The 19,423-nt window shown below is 53.4% G+C and overlaps 2 protein-coding genes across 7 annotated transcripts in view; one reads left to right on the forward strand and one right to left on the reverse strand.

The window, feature by feature from the left end:
- The window catches only part of RYR1 (ryanodine receptor 1), a 114,978-nt gene extending 114,044 nt beyond the window's left edge, over positions 1–934 (forward strand). For all 4 annotated transcript variants that reach the window (XM_036013113.1, XM_036013114.1, XM_028529421.2 and 1 more), the window contains 3 exons: positions 22–122; positions 307–358; positions 704–934. In XM_036013113.1, the coding sequence (XP_035869006.1) occupies positions 22–122; positions 307–358; positions 704–799 (249 nt within the window). In that variant the 3' untranslated portion in view covers positions 800–934. The remainder of the gene's footprint in view (positions 1–21; positions 123–306; positions 359–703) is intronic.
- A 91-nt stretch (positions 935–1,025) lies between these two features.
- Positions 1,026–18,371, reverse strand: MAP4K1 (mitogen-activated protein kinase kinase kinase kinase 1). 3 transcript variants are annotated; one of them, XM_028530408.2, is made up of 31 exons: positions 18,168–18,368; positions 17,942–17,999; positions 17,733–17,823; positions 16,913–16,977; positions 15,178–15,233; positions 15,041–15,088; positions 14,807–14,849; positions 14,642–14,714; positions 14,021–14,152; positions 13,549–13,611; positions 13,369–13,450; positions 12,602–12,718; positions 12,286–12,364; positions 11,725–11,783; positions 11,599–11,642; positions 11,474–11,518; positions 10,465–10,507; positions 9,904–10,066; positions 9,745–9,827; positions 9,292–9,376; positions 8,360–8,436; positions 8,208–8,268; positions 7,194–7,302; positions 7,054–7,112; positions 6,768–6,871; positions 6,072–6,246; positions 5,772–5,834; positions 5,499–5,588; positions 5,344–5,414; positions 4,407–4,462; positions 1,029–1,219 (listed from the first exon to the last, which is right to left on the reverse strand). In XM_028530408.2, exons 1-31 carry the CDS (start codon positions 18,264–18,266, stop codon positions 1,150–1,152), a joined length of 2,463 nt encoding a protein of 820 aa, XP_028386209.1. In that variant the 5' UTR covers positions 18,267–18,368; the 3' UTR covers positions 1,029–1,149. The 3 variants fall into 3 exon arrangements, with proteins under 3 accessions (XP_035869008.1, XP_028386209.1, XP_035869009.1); XM_036013115.1 differs by lacking the exon at positions 5,499–5,588 and having other exon boundaries at positions 1,026–1,219; positions 18,168–18,370; XM_036013116.1 differs by lacking the exons at positions 5,344–5,414; positions 5,499–5,588 and having other exon boundaries at positions 18,168–18,371.
- Between the last annotated feature and the right edge of the window lie 1,052 nt (positions 18,372–19,423).

Genomic DNA, 19,423 nt, shown 5'->3' on the forward strand with positions numbered 1-19,423 from the left:
GATGTCTCCCACCACCCACAGACCAAGTGCTTCATCTGCGGCATTGGCAGCGATTACTTCGATACCACACCCCACGGGTTTGAGACCCACACGCTAGAGGAGCACAACCTGGCCAATTACATGTGAGCGTGGGCCTGCTGCCCAATCAGGATGGGGGTGTGGACACCTACACCTAGGAGTGGGATAAGGGGCCTAGGCCAGTTTTGGGAAGTGGTTGTGGTGTCAGCGTGGGTGGATTCCCAGCCAGCCAACCAGGAGAAGGTAAGGATGGTCTTGACCTGTCTGCCACTGCACTCCTGCCCCTAGGTTTTTCCTCATGTACTTGATAAACAAGGATGAGACGGAACACACGGGTCAGGTAAGGGGATGTTAATGGGAGGACATTGGGCAGGGATGTGGAGGGATTTAATATAGGGTCAATCAGCAGGTGGTATTAAAAAGCCCACACCATGCCCTTGCTGGTATGGCTCAGTGGATTGAGCACTGGACTTCGAAGCAAAGAGTCACCAGTTCGATTCCCAGTCAGGGCACATGCCTGGGTTGTGGGCCAGGTCTCCAGTTGGGGGCATGTGAGAGGCAACCACATATTGATGTTTCTCTCCCTCTCTTTCTCTCTCATTTTCCCTCTGTCTATAAATAAATAGAATCTTTAAAAAACAACTCACATCAATATCAATCTGCTCTTCCCCATCCCCATCCCTAGGAGTCTTACGTGTGGAAGATGTACCAGGAGAGATGCTGGGACTTCTTCCCAGCTGGCGATTGTTTCCGCAAGCAGTACGAGGACCAGCTTAGCTGAGTCGTCCCCAGCTGGCCCCTACCTCAAGTGCCTTATTCTCTTAGCAAGTCCCTTAGCCCCCAGACCCCTCCTCCCAAGGCCCCTGGGGGAGGGTGACCATGAACTGGAGAAATAAAGTTTGTGCTACACCCCTGACATCACTGTGTTGGACCATTGACATTTGGATGGGGGGAGTGGGCCTCCAAGAATTCTGGCCTCCCCCCAACCCCGGAAAAACAATGTGACAGCAGAGGCTGAAGTCATGTTTATTAGGATAAAGGGGCATGTCAGATCACTAATGTGGGTCTGTCGGGAAGGGATGTGCAGGAATGGTTCCTAACACCCCCTCCCCAGGGATGTATTCCAGGGGCTCATTCCTGGATATAGAGGTTGCTGGGGGCAGTAGGGTCATCTGCTGGGCGTGTCTCCACCACCACAGGCCTGGGGAAGGGAGAGAGAAGTCAGTTCATTCATTTGTTCATTCATTCATAAAGGAATTCATAGAGCCTGTGACAGGGTAATGCTGGGCCGTAGCAGTGAAGGAGCAGACATGGCCCCTGCACTTGGGGGGCTCACTCTAGAGCGGCAGAGCGACACGCATCAGTGAGTTACATGAGCGCAAAGAAGCGATGGTCCCACGGCAGGGACCCCTTGCCCCAGGGGTCAGCCAAGGTGCCTCCAGGAATGGACACTGGAGCCTAAACAAGGCTCAGGAGGGAACCTGGTGAAAGGACAGGGAAGAGTGTTCTGGACAGAGAGAACAGCCTGCGCAAAGGCTTTGAGGTGGGGAAACCTGAGGCTTGGCTGCAGAAGTCATGGTGTCGGCTGTGGCCAGAATTGAGTATTTATCTTGAAGCCACCGGAGGGTTTCAAACATGGAGAGCAACCAATTCAGATTTAGAATTTAAAAGACCCCTCTGGCATGTCAAAAGGTCACAGGAGATCCTTGAAGGGGCTCTCATTGGCTAAATCTGGGAGTATTTGTGCCTCAAATAATGATAGTAATAGATTATATATAACACATAGAATAAAATGGAAATCCATGAGACTATGCTGAAACACACACACACACACACACACACACACACAAATGGTGAAGGGAGAGCTTTTCCCTACAGTAGAATGACAACTAATAAAAGTAGAAGAAATGATAGAAATGGAAAAATCACCATTTAGTAACCATCCTAACAATAGATTCAGGCAAAAATCTAGTAGATGAAAATCTAATGAGAGTGTATTTACAATCTCAACGATTCTCCCCAAAAGATACAGTAGTCTTGCCCTGGCAGGGGTAGCTCAGTGGATTGAGCGCAGGACTGGGAAACAAAGGGTCACAGGTTCAATTCCCAGTCAGGGCACATGCCTGGGTTGTGGGCCAGGTCCGCAGTAGGGGCACACAAGAAGCAACCAAACATAGATGTTTCTCTCCCTTTCTGCTTCCCTTCTCCTCTCTCTAAAAATAAATAAACTATTTTTTAAAAAATAGATACAGTAGTCTCTTCCCTGCCCATCCGTGGTTTTGCTTTCCAAGGTTTCAATTACCTGAGGTCAACTGCAGTCCAAAAATATTAAATGGAAAATTCCAGAAATACACAATTCATAAGTTTTAAATTGCATGTCATTCTAAGTAGCATGATTAAATCTTGTGCTATCCCACTCTGTCCCACCCGGGATGTGAATTGTCCAAGGTATCCACGCTGTACACACTGCCCTCCCACTAGTCACTTAGTAGCCCCCCGTCACCAGCTGGACTGCCATGGTACCTCAGCGCTACATCCAAGCCTCACACCACGCCCCAGGGCTTACATCACTCATCTCAGTCCATCGGTCACACAGGCGTTACCTCACATGATCATGGGGAAAAGGGTGAGTGCGGTACAATAAGATTCTTTGAGAGAGAGAGACCACATCCACATAACTTTTGTTATCGTCTACAGTGGAACCTCAGCTCTCAAACTTCATTCATTCTGGAAAACTGTTCGAAAATCAGTTTGTTTGAAAACCAAATCTCCTTTGTCACCTGAGAGATGCATGAGTGATCATACAGTGAATGGGTGGTTGGGCAGAAAAACCAAGACCCAAAGTTTTCTTAGACAACCAGGCCTTTTTTTCATGAACAACTTGGTCAAGAACCAAATTGTTTGAGCTGGGAGATGTTTGAGAACTGGGGTTTGAGTGTATTATTATAATTGTTCTATTTTATTATGTTATTGTTGATCCCTTACTGTGCTTAATTTGTAAATTCAACTTTATCATAGGTATGTGTGTACAGGAAAAGAAAGATAATATACACAGGGTTTGGTACTGAGGTTTCAGGACCTAGAGTCTTGAAATATATCCCTGCAAATAAGGGGGGGCTACTGTACTTATTAATAGAAAGGGAGAAGAGTAACTTTATGCAGGAGAAATGTGGCAAACTGCACACCTTAACCAAATGATCGAAGAGAGCATCACCAGGAATCAAACTGACACGTGCCTCCTGATACGACGCAGTGAGAAGGACGCACCATCACTTCAGTGATATTCCTGCCCAAAATGCCGAACCCGGAAACCTCTAACCCAACTGAGGGACATTCTCTAAAACAATTTTCCTGTATTCTTCAAAAGTGTCAAGGTCGCCCTGGCTGGTGTGGCTCAGTAGATTGAATGCTGGCCTGTGAACTGTGAAAGGGCGCCGGTTCCATTCCCAGTTCAGGGCACACACCTGGGTTTCGGGCCAGGTCCCCAACTGGGGGCGAGCGAGAGGAAACTGATCAATGTATCTCTCGCACATCAATGTCTCTCTCCCTTTCTCCCTCCCTTCCTCTCTCTAGAAATGAGTAAATAAGTCTTTTTTTAAAAGTGACAAGGTCATGAAAAACAAAGAAAGTCTGAAGAAATGTTCCAGGCTAAAGACTAAAGACACATGGCTCCCAAGTGCAACCTGTCATCCTGGATTATATCCTGGGCCAGAAAAAAAAGTATTTTTTGGTTATAAAAATTATCATTGGGCCCTGGCTGGTGTGGCTCAGTGGATTGAGTGCAGGCCTGTGAACCAAAGGGTCGCCAGTTCAGTTCCCAGTCGGGACACATGCCTGGGTCGCAGGCCAGGTCCTCAGTAAGGGGTGTGTGACAGACAACCGCACATCGATGTTTCTCCCTCTCTTTCCCCCTTCCCTTCCCCCTCTATCTAAAAATAAATAAATAAAATCTTTGAAAAATCACCATTGGGACAACTAGTGAGACTAGAATGGGTGTGTGGCTTAGAAGATAGTGATGTCTCCATATTATTTTCTTGATCTTGGCAGCTGCATTGTGGGTTGTAAAAGCATGCCCTTGCTCGATTTAGTAAACATACACTGAAGAATACAGGGGTAAATGGGCATCATGTTTGCAATTCACACACACATAGAAAAAAATATATATATAGAAGCTAAAGCAAACGTGGTTTTAAGAAGTTAACAACATCTAGGGAGTCTGGGTGAAGGGGCGTGTGCAAGATGGACTACAGAGGCAGAGATGGAGACAGGAAGAGTAGGTGACAGAACGTCCAGGCCAAAGACTCAGGTGACCAGAGACACCTCAGGATGCCCTCTCCGAATCAGAAGCTCCCCTCCCAGATTCTCTGTCCCCTTCCCCAAGTCCGTACCTGGGGGAGCCAAGCAGACGGAAGGTGAGAGTGGGGTCTCTCAGCTCCTGAAGCAGCTGGGGGAGAAGATGTGTGTGTCAGTAGCTAGCATGCTCCTCCCTCTGCCTTAAAGAGAACAGGCAGGAGTTCTCTGAACTTCCAGCCTCAGATCCCCAAATAATCATTCTTGCTAATACCACTCACCAGCTATGTGACCTCAGGCAAGTTACTTAACCTTTCTGTGCCTCAGATCACTAACCTATGAAATCACAATACCCACCTCATAGGCGACCATGAAGATGAAATAACATACAAATATGTAAGGGCAGGGTCTGACACGTAGTATTCTGTGAGCTAAGCACCATTTTCGCCCCGTCTTCCAGATGGAGAAAGTGAGGCACAGGAAGGTTAAGTCATTTGCCTAAGGTGACTCAGCTGGATTCCAACCCAGGCAGTCTGGTCCGTGGTCTTAACCACCCACATATCTCTATAATAACCCCTGTTTTCCTGGCTGGCGTAGCTCAGTGGATTGAGCTCGGGCTGCAAACCAGGCATCACAGGTTCGATTCCCAGTCAGGGCACATGCCTGGGTTGCAGGCCATGACCCCCAGCAACCGCACATCGATGTTTCTTTCTCTCTCTCTTTCTCCCTCCCTTCCCTCTCTAAAAATAAATAAATAATCTAATAAAAAACAAACCAAAAAAAATCCCCTGTTTTATAGTGGGGAGACTGAGGCTCAGAGAGAGGCAAAGTCTCTTGCATTCGGTCACACACGGCCTGGGATGAGCTCTAGACCCAAGACACCCCAGGGAAGAGAAGGGGACCTGTCTGAACTGAGGCTGGAGGAAGCCTCTCCTCTAGGACTTCACGCCCTGACTCAGTTCTCCCGGTCCATCCCATGAGTGAGATGGCTGCGTGGGAGGGGCAGGCTGTGGGTCTCCTGAGAGGGGAGCTTACCTTGTCAGAGCCCAGAGCCCACACCTGCACTCCATGTTTCCAGAACGCCTGCAGCTGTCCCCCGACCATAGCTGGGAGGAAAGCAGTGCCTGTTACCCTTGGGGATCACGTGAGCTTCCCCTCTGGACCCCAGGCTCTCCCACCCCTGCACATACCCACAGCCTCCACGGCTTCAGTCATGGGGATCTCCGAGGTTCGAAGCCCCCGGACCGGGGCCCCCTCTGGAGTCACCAGTTTCAGAGACCCTAGAAGTGGATAAAGAGAGGCCTTTAAGAGCGGGGCTTAGAAGGTTAGTTACGGAGGAACTGGACAATAAATTCAATGTGAGAAGCAAAACAAGGCCTGGAGGGGTCAGCGTTTCTGAAAGGCACAGGGTCTGGGTTCGGAAAGGTAGGAACACGGAGGGAAAGAGGGAGGAGCGTCCTTACCGTCCATCAACACCATCACCTTGTCTTCCTCTACCTGGGTGACCTGTACTGGTCCCTTGTGCTCTGTTTGAGAAGAGGGGTTCAAGGACCAATTCCGCCGCCTTCCGCCTTCCTCCTTGGCATCTTCTCCATCCCGGAGTTAGTAGGCTAAACCCCACTTATTATACCCGCGTCTCCCCCCGACCAGACGCCACGCCAGGTTCAACGGCCAGCGTAAAGGACGCCTCGGCCTAAGCCCCGCCCAGCCACCGACCCACCCCTTCCGTCAGCCCCGCCCCAGCGAGACCCGGTCCTACTCACTAGTGCTCATCTCGCCCAGCCAGCAGGACAGCGCGCCGAAGCGCACTGTGTGGAAGAGCACCGACTTCGCCGGCCGCCCCGGGCTCACGCCGATACACACGGCGGGCAGCTCGGAGCCTGGCCCTGTCAGCAGCGCGAACACTGGCAGAGGCGTGGGTAGCGGGAACAGCACCTGCTGCGGAGCTCAAGGGGAGCAGCGGGCTCAGAGGAGGCTTGGGGAGAGGGACGGGGTCTTGAAAGAGAGTGAGTTTGGGGCTTCCCAAGTATTTCCTGGGCCTCGGACTTGGGAGGTTCCAATATAGAAATTTCAGGGGTCGAAGCCTCGGGGGGTTAGGTGGTGCCTCCTCAGAAATGGACAGGTGTGCCCTCAGAGTCGTGGTGGCTTCCGTTTGGGGGCGTGCTGCCCGGTGACAGGAAAGCAGGGCCTCCGGGGGCGTGGCCTCAAAAGCAGCCAAGACTCAGAGGCTCAAAGGACCCGAATGGGGTCTCCTTAGAGACCGGAGGTCGGGCGGGACACAGGGATTAGAAGCATAATTAGGTCAAAGGTGAGGGGCAAAGTTTAAGGATTATAAAACTCTCAGAACCGGGAGCCTCCAGTTCTGACAGCAGGTGGGCAGAACCTTGGGGGAGACTGGGACAAAGACTGGAGGTTTCATGGAACCCTCCATAGAAGCCAGCCGCTGCAGGCCCTCCTACCCGGATCAACAGGAACTTGTTCATGGGCTGGTACCACTGAAGGAGGACCACGGAGGTCTCCAATGCTCCGCACAGGAATGGGCCCCCCGAGCTCGCGCCCTCCGCTGTGGGGGTGGGTAAGGACATGTTGGGGTCAGTCTTCTCTCCCCTTTCCCGCTCCCAACGGCAACATATCCTTCCCCGGGCTCTGGATACCCTGCCTTAACCCTGCACACCCCTTGGGTGGAGCAGCCTGAGCCCTGCCCAGTCCAGCCCCCTATCTTCTCCCCAGGAGGTTCTGTCTCACCCACACAGCAGGCCCGGCAGCCTTTGGTGTCCTGGATCTTGGTGGAGACCATGTTCTTCCTGCAGAAGAAGGTAGCGGGAATGGAAGGTAGGCAGGAAGAGGGGGATTACAGGGGCTGTGGTGCCATGAGGGGCTGGTACCTTGCCAGTAGCCGGTGGGGACTAATGTGAGAGATGGGGCTTCCTGATCTGGTCTCTTTCCTTTCCAGCAGGCCCAGGATGCTATGAGAATACAGGTGGGGGGTCTTTCCTGCAGTGTGCATATACATAGGGGAAGCAGGCAGTTATGGACACTGGACACTCCCACCTTTCCCTGTGGCTTCGCTCAGCCCCATTGCTTTGTCTGAAATTCCCAAACCTTCCAACCTTAAGCACTTTTCACTTACTATTTTCCACTGACATGTTTTAAACACCGCCTGGAGGCCAGGCACTGTGCTCGGCACTGGTAAACAGTGGCGAGTAAAAGAAATTATGTTCCTTGCCCTTCGGAGCCTGTAGCCACATGAGAAACTGTGGACACTTAACTGGTCAGATGAATACACATTACAAAGTTCAGGAAGAAACCTATCTAGAAACTCTTTTAAAGTTTGTCGTCATAGATATTAACTAGCTCATGAATCCTATTTGGCTTGGCGTTTCCCCATGCCAAAGAGCTTCTATGTATGAACCACGGACATGAACTGAGTGGGGGAATGCTGGTGGGAGAGGGGATGCAGGGTGGAGGGGAAAAAGGGGGAGAAAAAAAATGGGACAACTGTAATAGCATAATCAAAATATATTTAAGAAAGAAATTATTTTACACAAAATGTTTATAAAACAATGACACAAATTTTTAATCTATAACTTGTTCACTCTATTTTAGTAGTGTGGGGTAAGTTCTAATGAACATCAAAGAAAGGTAAAAATTACTTATTGTAAAGTTCCCTCAAAACTGACTTGACAGGTGGGAACTGGCGTGAGCCCCATTTCATTGATGGGGAAACTGAGACAGGGAGCAGAAGTCTCCTGCCCCGAGTAACAGAGTAGGACTTGAACCTCAGGCTCTGTGAGCGGGGAGCCTAGGCTTTTATCAGCTGTGCTTACCTACCTCCCCACCCCCTGACCTTTGACCTCTTCCCTTCCAACCCCAGCCCTTCCACTCCCCCACAGCCAGACCTGAGAGAGACATGAGGACATTGTTGATGGAGTACAACCAGGTAGTCCGGCTAGGAAAGAGCTGCAGAGAATGTGGGAGACAGCTCCTGTGAGACCCCGGCCACCCCCAGCTCCAGTCCCTGCCCTCGGCCCACCCGGGTGCTATCCCTCACCATCTCCAGCGTGGCCTCCTGATCGTTCCGGTTCAAGATGAAAATGCCTTCCTCTGCCCCTAGGATCAGGTGCTGATCTGGGGGGAAAGGCCTGCTTCATCTGGGGGTACCTCGCAGACCCCCACCTGCCCGATCCCAACCACTGGCACTCTGTCCTCCAGCCCTGACCCTCAGCTCTCTAGTCCACATGCCCACCTCAACACTCCCAGCCTGTGTCCCCAAATCTGAACCGAAACCCTGACCCAGTCCCTAGAACTGGTCTCCTTCTCACCTGCCTGGCTCCCCATGTCCTGGTGGGTCTTCTGTGTCTGCCCCGCACACCCTGGCCCTCTGTCCCCAGTGCTGACCCAGACATCGGACACGCCTCTCCAGATAGCCCTCTAGGTTCTGTCCCTCTCTTCCCTCCCTCACTCTGGCCCCTGGAGGCTACCCTATCTCAGCATTGGTCCTCACATTCAGACTCCCCAAATATGGCTTTTTCTGTCCAGCGCAACACTCCCCAAACACTATGCTGTTTCTTTAACATTTACCGCTCACTGACCTTGTCTCCATATCTTCAATCCCCAGACTCTGCCCCTTTGTGCTACATTCTAATCCCTAAAACTCCTGACCCCAAAATGCTAATCTTAGTTTGCCATTAACCTCCAGCTGAGGTGACTGGGGCCCAACTGTCCCCCATCTTGTACCCCAAACTCTAACCTTTCAGCTATATCTGATACTCAGAGCCCCCAAGCCCTAATTTCCTAGTTTTTACTCTCCAACTCAACTTCACAGTACCCATCTTTGGCCCCTTTAGCTGCAGGCTCTGTCCCTGCCGCAGCTGTGCCCCTCCCCACCCTATGAAGACCCTTCCTGGCCCCTGCCCTTGTACCTTCCGTCAAGGCCCCTCCCCATCCCACCCTGAGTTCTCTGCGACCCTCCTGAATGCCCACCTTTGGTGGAGGGGTGTGTCCAGGCGGCAGTGCTGTGAATCCGGAGGGGGCAGCCGTTGAACAACTTGACAAGAAGGGCACATCCCTGGGCAGGCCGTGGGCAGCAGGGCAGGAGACCAGCGAGAGGGAGGAGCACACAGGCAGGCGCAGTGGTTAGGACTCCGGAGGAAGAGTGCCAGGGTTCCCCTTCTGCCTTGTCCTCCTCCAAGGTTTATGACCTTGGCAGGCTCCATACCCCTCTCTGCCTCAGCACCCCCTCTGTGAAATGGGGGATAATATCTACTTCTATCTCTACAGGTTTACACCACGTGAAGACATGAGAGCGATGTCTGGCCCTGAGGATACCTGCTCCACAAATGTCACCTATAATCATTATTACACTTCCCACCCCCACCTCACCCGACACCCCCAGTCCCACTTAGAGGTGTGAGTTCCCAGCACAGCTGGCCTCACCTTTCTCTTCATCTTATCCTTCTTGGGGGGCAACAGTGGGGGCTGATCGGACTCTCGCGGGGGTGGGCTCCACAGTGAGGGTTCTGAGACAGGATGGAGGAAAATAAGCTTCCAAAGCCCCCCACCCTGCCCACCTCCCACCCTAGCCTGCCTTGTTACCTGAATGGGCAGTTAGATGAGGGCTTCTGGTGGCTGGGGGAGGCCCAACCTGGGGGGTGCGTGGGGGAGGACCACTGGCACACCGGACCAGCACTCCCGGGCTCAGCTGCTCCTCTTCCCCTGGCCCCCAGGGACCCTCGTCCGATGGGGAACGGAACTTGGGCTTTGAAGACAGAGAAGAGGGGTAAGGAACACATTAGATGATCTCCAAGAGGGGGCACCATTCTATCTGCCTGCCTCAGCTAGAACTGAAATTTGGTCACAGCCCTGACCCTCTCCACAACATCCTGCCACCACCCCAGCCTCTCCCTCTGCTCCCACATCAACACACTGCAGCAACTAAAGGGTTAATGCTGGGTGCACCAGCTATTGACCAGTGTCCGTCAGGCTAAATACTGGTTCAGGGGTGCTGCTTCCACACCCCAGTGGGCTTATGGTCCCACCTCCCGGACTTCGAGGGTCCTGGTGCCCCAGACTCCTGCCCTAGAACACCCAGTATCCCAGCATCTAAGGACTGTGACCTCCTGGCCCCCAGCCCCCCAGCTCTGACCAGGACCTCACCTTGGGGGGCAGTGGAGGAGGTGTGTCATATGCAAGGGTGGGGCTGAAACACAAAGACAGGATAAGCAGGTGGAGGTGTGAAGAACAAGGATGGGGTGGTTCAGGGCTGGAGGTCTGAGTTCAGGAGGGCTAGGGGTGACTGGAGCTGAGGACTAAAGGACGAATTAATCAGCATGATGACAACAGCAAGAGCAGCTCTTGGAGATCAAGTACTGACAAGGCATCAAGTCTAAATCTTCATGGCCACCTAGCAACACAGATCATCTGTGCTCCTGGGGTCAGGTTCTACCATGGTGCCCAGCCACGTACGAGCCCATTACAGACACAAAGTGGGCCCTGAGGCTGACAATGGCCTGCAGGCTGGGGGCTGGCCGCTGGGATTGAGGCTGGGATCGGGACCCAAGGTCTAGCGTGCGGGAAATTCCCAGGGGCCAAGGTTTAGTCTGAGGTTTTATGAGTGGATGAGGAAGGATGAAGTCCTGTGGCTGGACTGGGGCTACAGTTGAGGTCTGGGGGTTGGAGCAACACCTGGGAGGAGCTGGGGGCTGGGATGGGGAGGAGGGTCCAGGGCTGAGCCAGACAGATGAGGAAAGAGCTCAGGCTGGAGCAGAAGGGATTCTGGAAGGAACTGGGGCTGAAGGCAGGTGGGGACTGAAGTTAAGAGTCAGGCAGAGGTCTTACAGAAGGTGGAAGAAATGCAGGGACTGGAGTTAGGGCAGGGTTCTGGCCTGGGGTCGGAGGTGAAGGAAGATAAAGGGTTGAGGTTGGGTGGGGTTAGGGAACAGGGGTTGGGGATGGAGGAGAGTGTGGGCTGGGCTGGGGGTTACGATGGGGTCACAGGTTGGGATGAAGAAAGGTGGGAGCCGCACGGAGGGTCCAGTCAGGGGTCTGGAGGAGTGGTGGAAGGAGAGCTAGGCTGAGGGTGGGGTCAATGTGGCAGCAAGGCAGGGGTTACAGAAATGCAGGGGCCGGGCGAGGGCCCGCGGAGCGGTGGTGCAGCCTCTCTTACATGTCCACGTCGTCGTAGTCATCATCGGACTCTGACAGGTGCCTCCTGAGGAGTGATAGGCATGAGCCCTGGCAGTTTCCACACCCATCCTAGCCCCCTCCCCGCCCAGCCCAAGGGTCCCTGACCTAGGACTGCTGCTCCTGGGGTCTTCGGGGGTCTGTAAGCGAGCCTGTGGGATACCAAAGGGTCAGTGGTGGCCTGGGGACAGGGAGAGTGTCTGGAGCCAGGGGGGTGGGGGAGGGGCACCTCACAGTGTCAGTTGTAGGTCTGGACTCCATTCCTCTGAGCTTCCTGAATTCCATGTGCCGCCCTGGAAGTTGGAGGGTGGGGGACAAGGTAACACATAGTGAGCTAGGGAGATGGATTTAGAAATACAGTGAAATTGGGGGGAGGGGGCGGGGTCGGCATCTTAGGATTGAAGCTGTCCCCTAAAGGGAAGGATCTTGGTTTATAGGGGTCTTATTTGGGGGTCAGGGTTTGGGATTAGGGACATGGGGGCTCAAAGTAATGACAGAGTGCTCAGTTTCAGGTTCCATTTGGGAATCGGGTCTGCTATATTTCTGAGGTCTCTCTGGGGGTCAGAGTGGTGATGGGAGCCCTGATGGGGTCTGTCTGCAGGTCAGAGGAGCAGGGCCTCCAGAGTCACCTTAAGAGGTCAGGTAGTAACAGGGTTCTCTGGGGTCAGTTGTGGGTCAGATGGTGGTGGGGGTCTCCGAGGGTCTGTTTGGAAGTGATGAGTGATGTGGGGGTGAAGAGAGTCTCTTGGATCTATTATAGGGTCAAGGGTCCCCAAGTTTGAGGACTCTACTCACGGCAGCAATCTGCATCTGGAATCCCCAGCGAGCTGGATCGGTGTGTGGATCTGATCCGCCGAGGGATGGCAGGGGGTGGCTGGGCAGGGCGGCAGCCGCATCAGGCCACTGCCCACCAGCAGCCCACAGCCCTGTGGGCTCAGCCTGGAGCCCTTGACTCTCCCATAACCTCCATGCCCCCAGTGCTGTGCCAAGCCTCCCACCCGTCCTCCCTTTTCCCTCCCACGAGAGGCTGCAGGGAGGTGTTCCAGGTAGGGGGCACAGCCTGAGCAAACGCTGGGAGGTACCAGGGCTTCTGTCAGCCAAGACCCCTCACCTCAGGCTCCTCATCTTCAATCTCACCAACAGGGGCCCCCTTCCCTGGATTCCTCAGTTTGTCGAGAAGATCTAGGATCAGGCCTCTATTTAGCCCGGGCTGGGATACCAGCTGATGCTAAGGGAGGGGAGGAGGGTGTCAGCAGGCTAAGGGCTGGTGCGGAGGGAGACGTTGGGGCAGGGGCTTGAGAACCTGTCTAGGGGAACAGCGGGAGAAGGCAGGAAGCTCTGGGGAACCAGCAGAAGCCCAGGGAATTCTGAGGAGTTTGAAGGAATTAAAAGAATTTAGGGATCCTGGTGTGGGGGTTGGAAAATTCTGTTCCAGAGTTCACCCAGGGATGGATGGGTCTTGAGGCCCTTGGGAATTTGTGAGTTTTAACAACTCAAGATATCCTGGAAGCCCTGGCTGGCGTAGCTCAGTGGGTTGAGCTCGGGCTGCGAACGAAAGTGTCGCAGGTTCGATTCCCAGTCAGGGCACATGCCTGGGATGCAGGCCATGACCCCCAGCAACTGCACATTAATGTTTCTCTCTCTCTTATCTCCCTCCCTTCCCTCTCTAAAAATAAATAAATAAAATCTTTAAAAAAAAGATATCCTGGAAAAGGGTCTGGGGTACAAGCTGGAGGGTCTTTGAGGGGTCCTGGGGAATCTGAGGGACTAGGCCCATGGGGTTCTGTGGAACTAAACCATCAATGTTCTAGGCAGCCATGAGGCCCTGGGCAATTCTGGGGTGAGAGTCTGGGAGGGTTTCAGGGAGGGAAGGTTTACACTGAGCATCTTGGTGGCACCAGGTCGTTTCTTGGGGTTCTTGGTGAGGGTGACTTTGACAAAGTTGTGGAAGGCAGCCGACCTTGGGAGGAAGAGGCCACGTCCTGCGGTGAGGCACCCAGACACTTCCCATCAGACCATCAGCCCTGGCTCTGCCCTCCCTCATCTCACCGTCCCTACCATTTGCCTTTGTCCTTTAGCCGGGGCGGCTGGTAGCCACTCTTGGTCATGAGGAAAAGAACTCTAGAAGAGAAGGAGAGAACATGGGGTTCAGACTCCAAGTGGGGGCAAGAGGGGCCCCCAGTAGCAATGAAGTTGGCAGACAGCAAGTGAAGAACAGAATGAGAAAGACGCTTAGGCTTTACCATGCCCTGGGACACCCCTCCCAGGGAACACCACATGTCCCATTCTATAGCGATGTGAGTCACAGGGAAGCCCAAGACAGGGACCCCTGAGATGGGGGTTCCTGGTGTGGAGGGCTGAAGAAAGGACACTCTGGATTGAGGGGATCCTCAGAGGTCTCAGACTGGGCTCAAAGGAAAGGGGGTCTCCTGTAGGGGGATTCTGATGTGGGGAAGCAGTTGGTGGGGGTGTTCAGGGTCGGGACTGGGTGGGGCCTCTGGGCCCAGAGGCACCAGCCACACGTGCCTACCTGAGAGGGTGCACATCAAAGAGCGGTGGCTGTAACTCAGCTAGTTCAATGGCTGTGATGCCCAGCGACCAGATGTCACACAACTCGTTATATCCCCCCTTCAGGGCCACAGCTGCCACCTCTGGAGCCATCCTGCAGGCAGAGACCCTCAGAGAGCCAGGAGTGACATAAGAAGGGGGAAGGGAGACTCCTTGGTGTGGCAGTGCAGGGAGGAGAGAGAGTAGAATGGGGCATAGACAGAGCCAGCTGTAGAGGGAATGGTAAAGATGGAGAGAAAGAGACAACAGGGATAAAGATGAAGGATGGAGACAACTAGGAAGGCAGAGAGAGAAAGATAGGAAGAGAGAGACAGAGTCACACACTGGGACAGAAAAAAGACAGACATCAATATATAGGGAAAGGCAGATCAGGATAAGAACACAAACACTGAGACACAGAGGTGCAGAGGGGCCCAGGGGACCTAGATAAAGGGAAAACTCAGGAGGGAGGTGAAGGGAAGGTAGAATGTTCAACAGAGCGAGTCAGAGGCTGGAGAGGAGCCAGAAGAAGAGTCCAAAAGTCTGGGTGGAAAAAGTCACCGCCCCCCACTCCACCCCCGGCCACCTGCCAGACATCCCTCACCAGTAGGGTGTCCCAATGAAAGAGAGGCGTCGAGCCAGCGTTGCCCCGATCTGGGCCGAGATCCCAAAGTCAGCTGGAGGCAGAAGGAGAGACACAGTGACCTACGGTCCTCTATCCCCTCCAGCCCTCAGCCAGTCTGCCTCTCTAGCCCCAAGTCACACTCACCCAGTCTGACCTCCCCAGAGTCATTGATGAGGATGTTGGCTCCCTGGGGGAAGGAGGGGGGATTGCAGGCTGTCAGAGACCACTACCCCTAGCCCAACACTGCCTCCACTCCTTGGCCCCCCGACCGCTACCCCACAGCGCAATCCTACCCCAAGCCTTTGAAATACCACTCCCATCTCCTGGGCCTCCCATCCACCAATGCCACCCAGTGCCACCTTTCTGCCCCTAGACCACCTTGATGTCCCGGTGTATCTTCTTCTGTGAGTGCAGATAGGCCAGTCCCTGCGGAGAGGGGTGAGCATGGAGCTGTGAGAGCCCGGGGGCTGGAGCAGGGCCCTGCCCCCACCCAGGCCCACCAGGCCTTTCCTTACCTGGAGCACTTCTCGGCAGACGTAGCTGATCTGCAGCTCTGACAGGGGACCTGTCACTGCAAGGGTCACCCCAGCACAGTGTTGGCTGGGAACCAGGAAACCTGACCCAGGGAGCCCCTGGTCCTGGCCCAAACTGGCTGAGAGGGTGCCACGTGGGGAGGGGGGTACAGGATGGGACAAGTGGGAGGGGAGGCGGAGGGGTGGTCAGTGGTAGAGAGAGGGAACCAGAAGCCAGAGGGAGACAGATTCATTCAACAGACATCTGCAGTGTGTCCACTGTGTACCAGGCACCATGGCAGGCACTTGGGGCACAGCTATGAATGAAAGAGACAGATCCCTACCCTTTTGGAGAGAACATCCAACAGTAAACCAGATAAATAAGTAAAACACGCAGTACACAAAATGCTGATAAACAAGAAAAAGCAAGAAAGGACAACAGGAAACATGTGGGAAGGCTATGACATTTTACAGAGGCTGGCCAGCGGAGGCTGTTCTGTGAGGGTGACAGGGTGGAGATGTGCGCAGTCCTGCTTGGAGCGGGACCAGAGCCAGCGCAGAGGCCAGCAGGCAGGAGGGCACCTGGTGGGTCTGCAAAGCAGCCAAGTGGGTGGAGCGGAGGGGAGACCGCAGATGAGGTTGTTCAGCTTGGGGCGCAGTGGTGGTCAGACTCATGGGCCACTGTGAGGAGCTTGGGCTTTTCAGAGGGAAATGGAAGCCACGGGAGGGCTCTGAGCAGGGGGCACGGGGCTCTGCAAAACGAGGAAGGGAGAGACAGAGACGGACGGAGAAGCAGGAACAGATCCAAGTTGGGACAGGGAAAGAAAGATGGTCAGAGACCCAAAAGTGGGAAGACAGGCACCAGGAAAAAGAGAGAGACACAGAGGCTAGAGTAGAAACGAGAGAGAGGTGGACAGAGACGAGCTCTGACAGTCCAGCTGTGTGAGTCACTTCCTCTCTATGGGCCTCAGTTTCCCCACAAAGGACTTTTTAGAAAAAGATTTTATTTATTTACTTTTAGAGATAGGGGAAGAGAGAGAGACACAGAGAAGGAGAGAAACATTGATTGGTTGCCTCCTGCACTTCCCCAACCAGGGGTTTGCCCACAACCCAGGCATGTGCCCTGACCAGTGACCAGTGACCTTTCAGTTTGTGGGATGACGCCCAACCCACTGAGCCACACCAGTCAGGGCCCCACTGAGAACTTCTTAACAAACTCCTTCCTTTTCTAACATTTGAGGTGTTGGGCTGGAGGGAGACAGGGAGATGGTGAAAGAGAGAGGTAGGCATAAAAAATTGAGAGGCGATCACAGGCTACTCCACCCCACCCTCAAATGCTCTGAGAGTGAAAAGCAGTCTGAGAAAAAAGAATCAGAAATTCATTCACTCTTCAGTGAAAATGGGGGCACCTACTATGAGCCAGAAATGCAGAAACACTCAAACACAAATAGACCTTGGTGAGAAAATGCAGGCACGGAGGAAGATGGGGAGGGGTGAGTAGAAAAATCATTGCATACAGAAAGACTGGGGCTGTCAGGTGCTGGTGGGAAGGGCCCAGGGCCCACTTGGTAATCACAGTACCCCCAGCATCATCCAGGCCAAGCCCAGGGCCAAAGGAGGGGCTCACTGTGTGAAATGTGGACCAGAAAAACAGTTCCAGGAGACACAGACACAGAGAGACAGGAGAGGTGGATAGGAGGGGTGGGGACTGCCTGAATCCGCTTGCCTTTCCACTCACCTTGGTAGATGTCCTGCAGAGAACCGGCCCCACAGAATTCCATGCAGATCCAGAGTTTCTGCAGCCTACAACAGTTTAGCAGTAATAGTAATGACAACAACAACAACAACAATAATAATAACAGCAGTGAAGTTATTTTTTTATTGTGCAGACCCCGGTTCACTCTCTTGTTCTGAACTTTTCGCATAACAGCTGTCATCTCTCCAACTCCCCTTGCCCACAGAGTAAAATCATCCCACTTCCATTTTATAGGTGGGGAAGCTGAGGCTCAAAGAGGAAATGTACATTCAGGATCCACTGGCCTCAAACCCGTATCTTTGGGCTCCTAACCCAGGGCATCCTTTGCTGTCCCATGCTAATCTAGGAGACAGGGCAGAGATCTCTCAGGTTGAGGAAGTTCAGAGGGGAGACAGAGACCCAGGGTGCCAGGACTGTGGGACAGAGTCATTACTGAGGCATCTGGGATATTAATTTGGCAGTCAGAGAAAGTAGGGGATCATATTAAATAAGCAGAGAGTGAAACTGGGGGAACCAAAGGACACAATAATGAAACATTAGTTTTAGGGGACTTAGTTTCAGATTTGGTTACTATGAAGAGATCAATTTTGGGACCCCTGGTCCCAAATGGGAGCTCTGAATTGGAGGTTAGAGATTAGGGGATGTTCTGGTCAGAAAAGTGGAACTTTGGACTGGAGATCAAGTTCAGGGTGACTCAGTTAAAATGGGGGTCCATGACTGGAGCTCAGGTTGGGGGCATCTTGGTCATAAATGGGGGCCCTGGGGTAGGGGGTGGGTCCAGGGGAGGTCTGAGGCTCATTACCAGAGATAACTCCCATGGTAGGCCACGATGTTGGCGTGCCGGCAAGTTTTCAAGATAAGGATTTCCTTCTGAAGTGTGGAAACATCGTCATCTGCAAGGAGGGGTGGAAGAGAAAAGTCTACTGCAGGGAAGAAGCATGGGGATGATCCCAGTACCCCAAAAGGTGGAAGTGGGGGTGTGGGGAAGGAGCTCCTGAATCCTCTCCTCACCGGGCTCCATCTTCACCATCTTCAATGCCATCAGGTCCCCGGTCACCTTGTCTCGGGCCTTGTAAAGGGGAAGTTGACAGTCAGGCAGGCTCCATTCCCCTGAATTCCTCTTCAGCATCCCTGAGCCAACATCACAACTGGGACCCTTTCTCACCCCCTTCCCCTCTTGGGCTTCACCCCAAAGACCACTGGCTGGAGGGTGATGGAGAAGGAGAAGTGTCCTCACCTTGAAGACTTCCCCATAGGTGCCGCCACCCAGCCGCTGCAGTAGGTCATAGTGGTCCCGGGGATCCCTATTAAAGATGTCGGGGTCCACGAGGTCCATTCCTGGGAGCCGGAGCTGGGCCTGTGCCCAGGGGCCAGCAGGGCCTCAGAGCTCGAGAGCTGGCACCTCCCTCCCTCCCCACACACCCTGCACCCGCCTTGCCTCCACTGGCTGTGGCCTCCCCCTTCCCCACTCTCATTTCCTGCCCCAGCGCAGGGCTGTGCAGCCGGCTCCACCCCCTGTCCCCTGGGCCCTGAGAGCCTGTGAGGGGCAGCTTGCGTTGGGACCCAGGGGACCCCTCTCCACCTTCATGGCCCTGAGCTGAATGTAAATCAGATGCAAACTACCTTAAGTGTGATCTGGTGGGTATCTCAGCACCCCTTCCCCCATTCTGGGTGGTGGCTAAAAACCACACTTGAACTCTGCTGAATGCGAGTTTGGCCACAACAGAGAGATGGCAGGCCTGCACAGGGATGACCATTCAATGTATATTAGTGTTTACCTTGGGCACCGACATACACTTAGTGAAACTCCCCTGTGCAGAGTGAAGACCAGTTGACATGCATATGCCTGGATATACACGTGCACAATATGTACCCAGAGCACATACTTCCACATGTGACACTTGTCTGTGAGTGCAGTGAGCAGAATCTGTACCCACATTTCCTGTACCCACATAACATTTTTTAAAATTTACTTATTTCTAGAGAAGAAGGGAGGGAGAAACAGAAGGAAACATCAATGTGTGGTTGTCTTTCACTGGGGATGCGCCCCGCCACTCCTGCCACACCACTCAGGCATGAGCCAACTGGGAATCCAGCCTGCGACCCTTTGATTCATAGGCTGGCATTCAATCCACTGAGCCACACCAGCCAGGGCAAGGGAGAGCTATACCCACATAACTTTGGACAGCACACATGAGGTACTCGACTTCACCCACAAGACTGTAGTCTGCAGACAGGGTGCAATTTGGCGGGATTGAGGAGCCCCTCACCCCTGCCGGGCAGATTATCACAACGGTTTTGCAGGCTCGTACGCCAGGAGTTAGGGTAGAGTGTGGGTACCAGTTTCAGTACTTGAAATTACGGAGCTGAGGATCCTGCCTCACGAGGTCAGGCCTGGGGCAAAGAAGCCCTCAGAGCTTGGGCCATAGCCCAAAGAGACGACTACTACACGCATTCCAGTAGTTTTGTGAGGTCAATGTCGCGAGCAACGAG

The sequence above is a fragment of the Phyllostomus discolor genome, chromosome 12 (assembly GCF_004126475.2).
Source record: "Phyllostomus discolor isolate MPI-MPIP mPhyDis1 chromosome 12, mPhyDis1.pri.v3, whole genome shotgun sequence".
Classification (NCBI taxonomy): Eukaryota; Metazoa; Chordata; class Mammalia; order Chiroptera; family Phyllostomidae; genus Phyllostomus; species Phyllostomus discolor.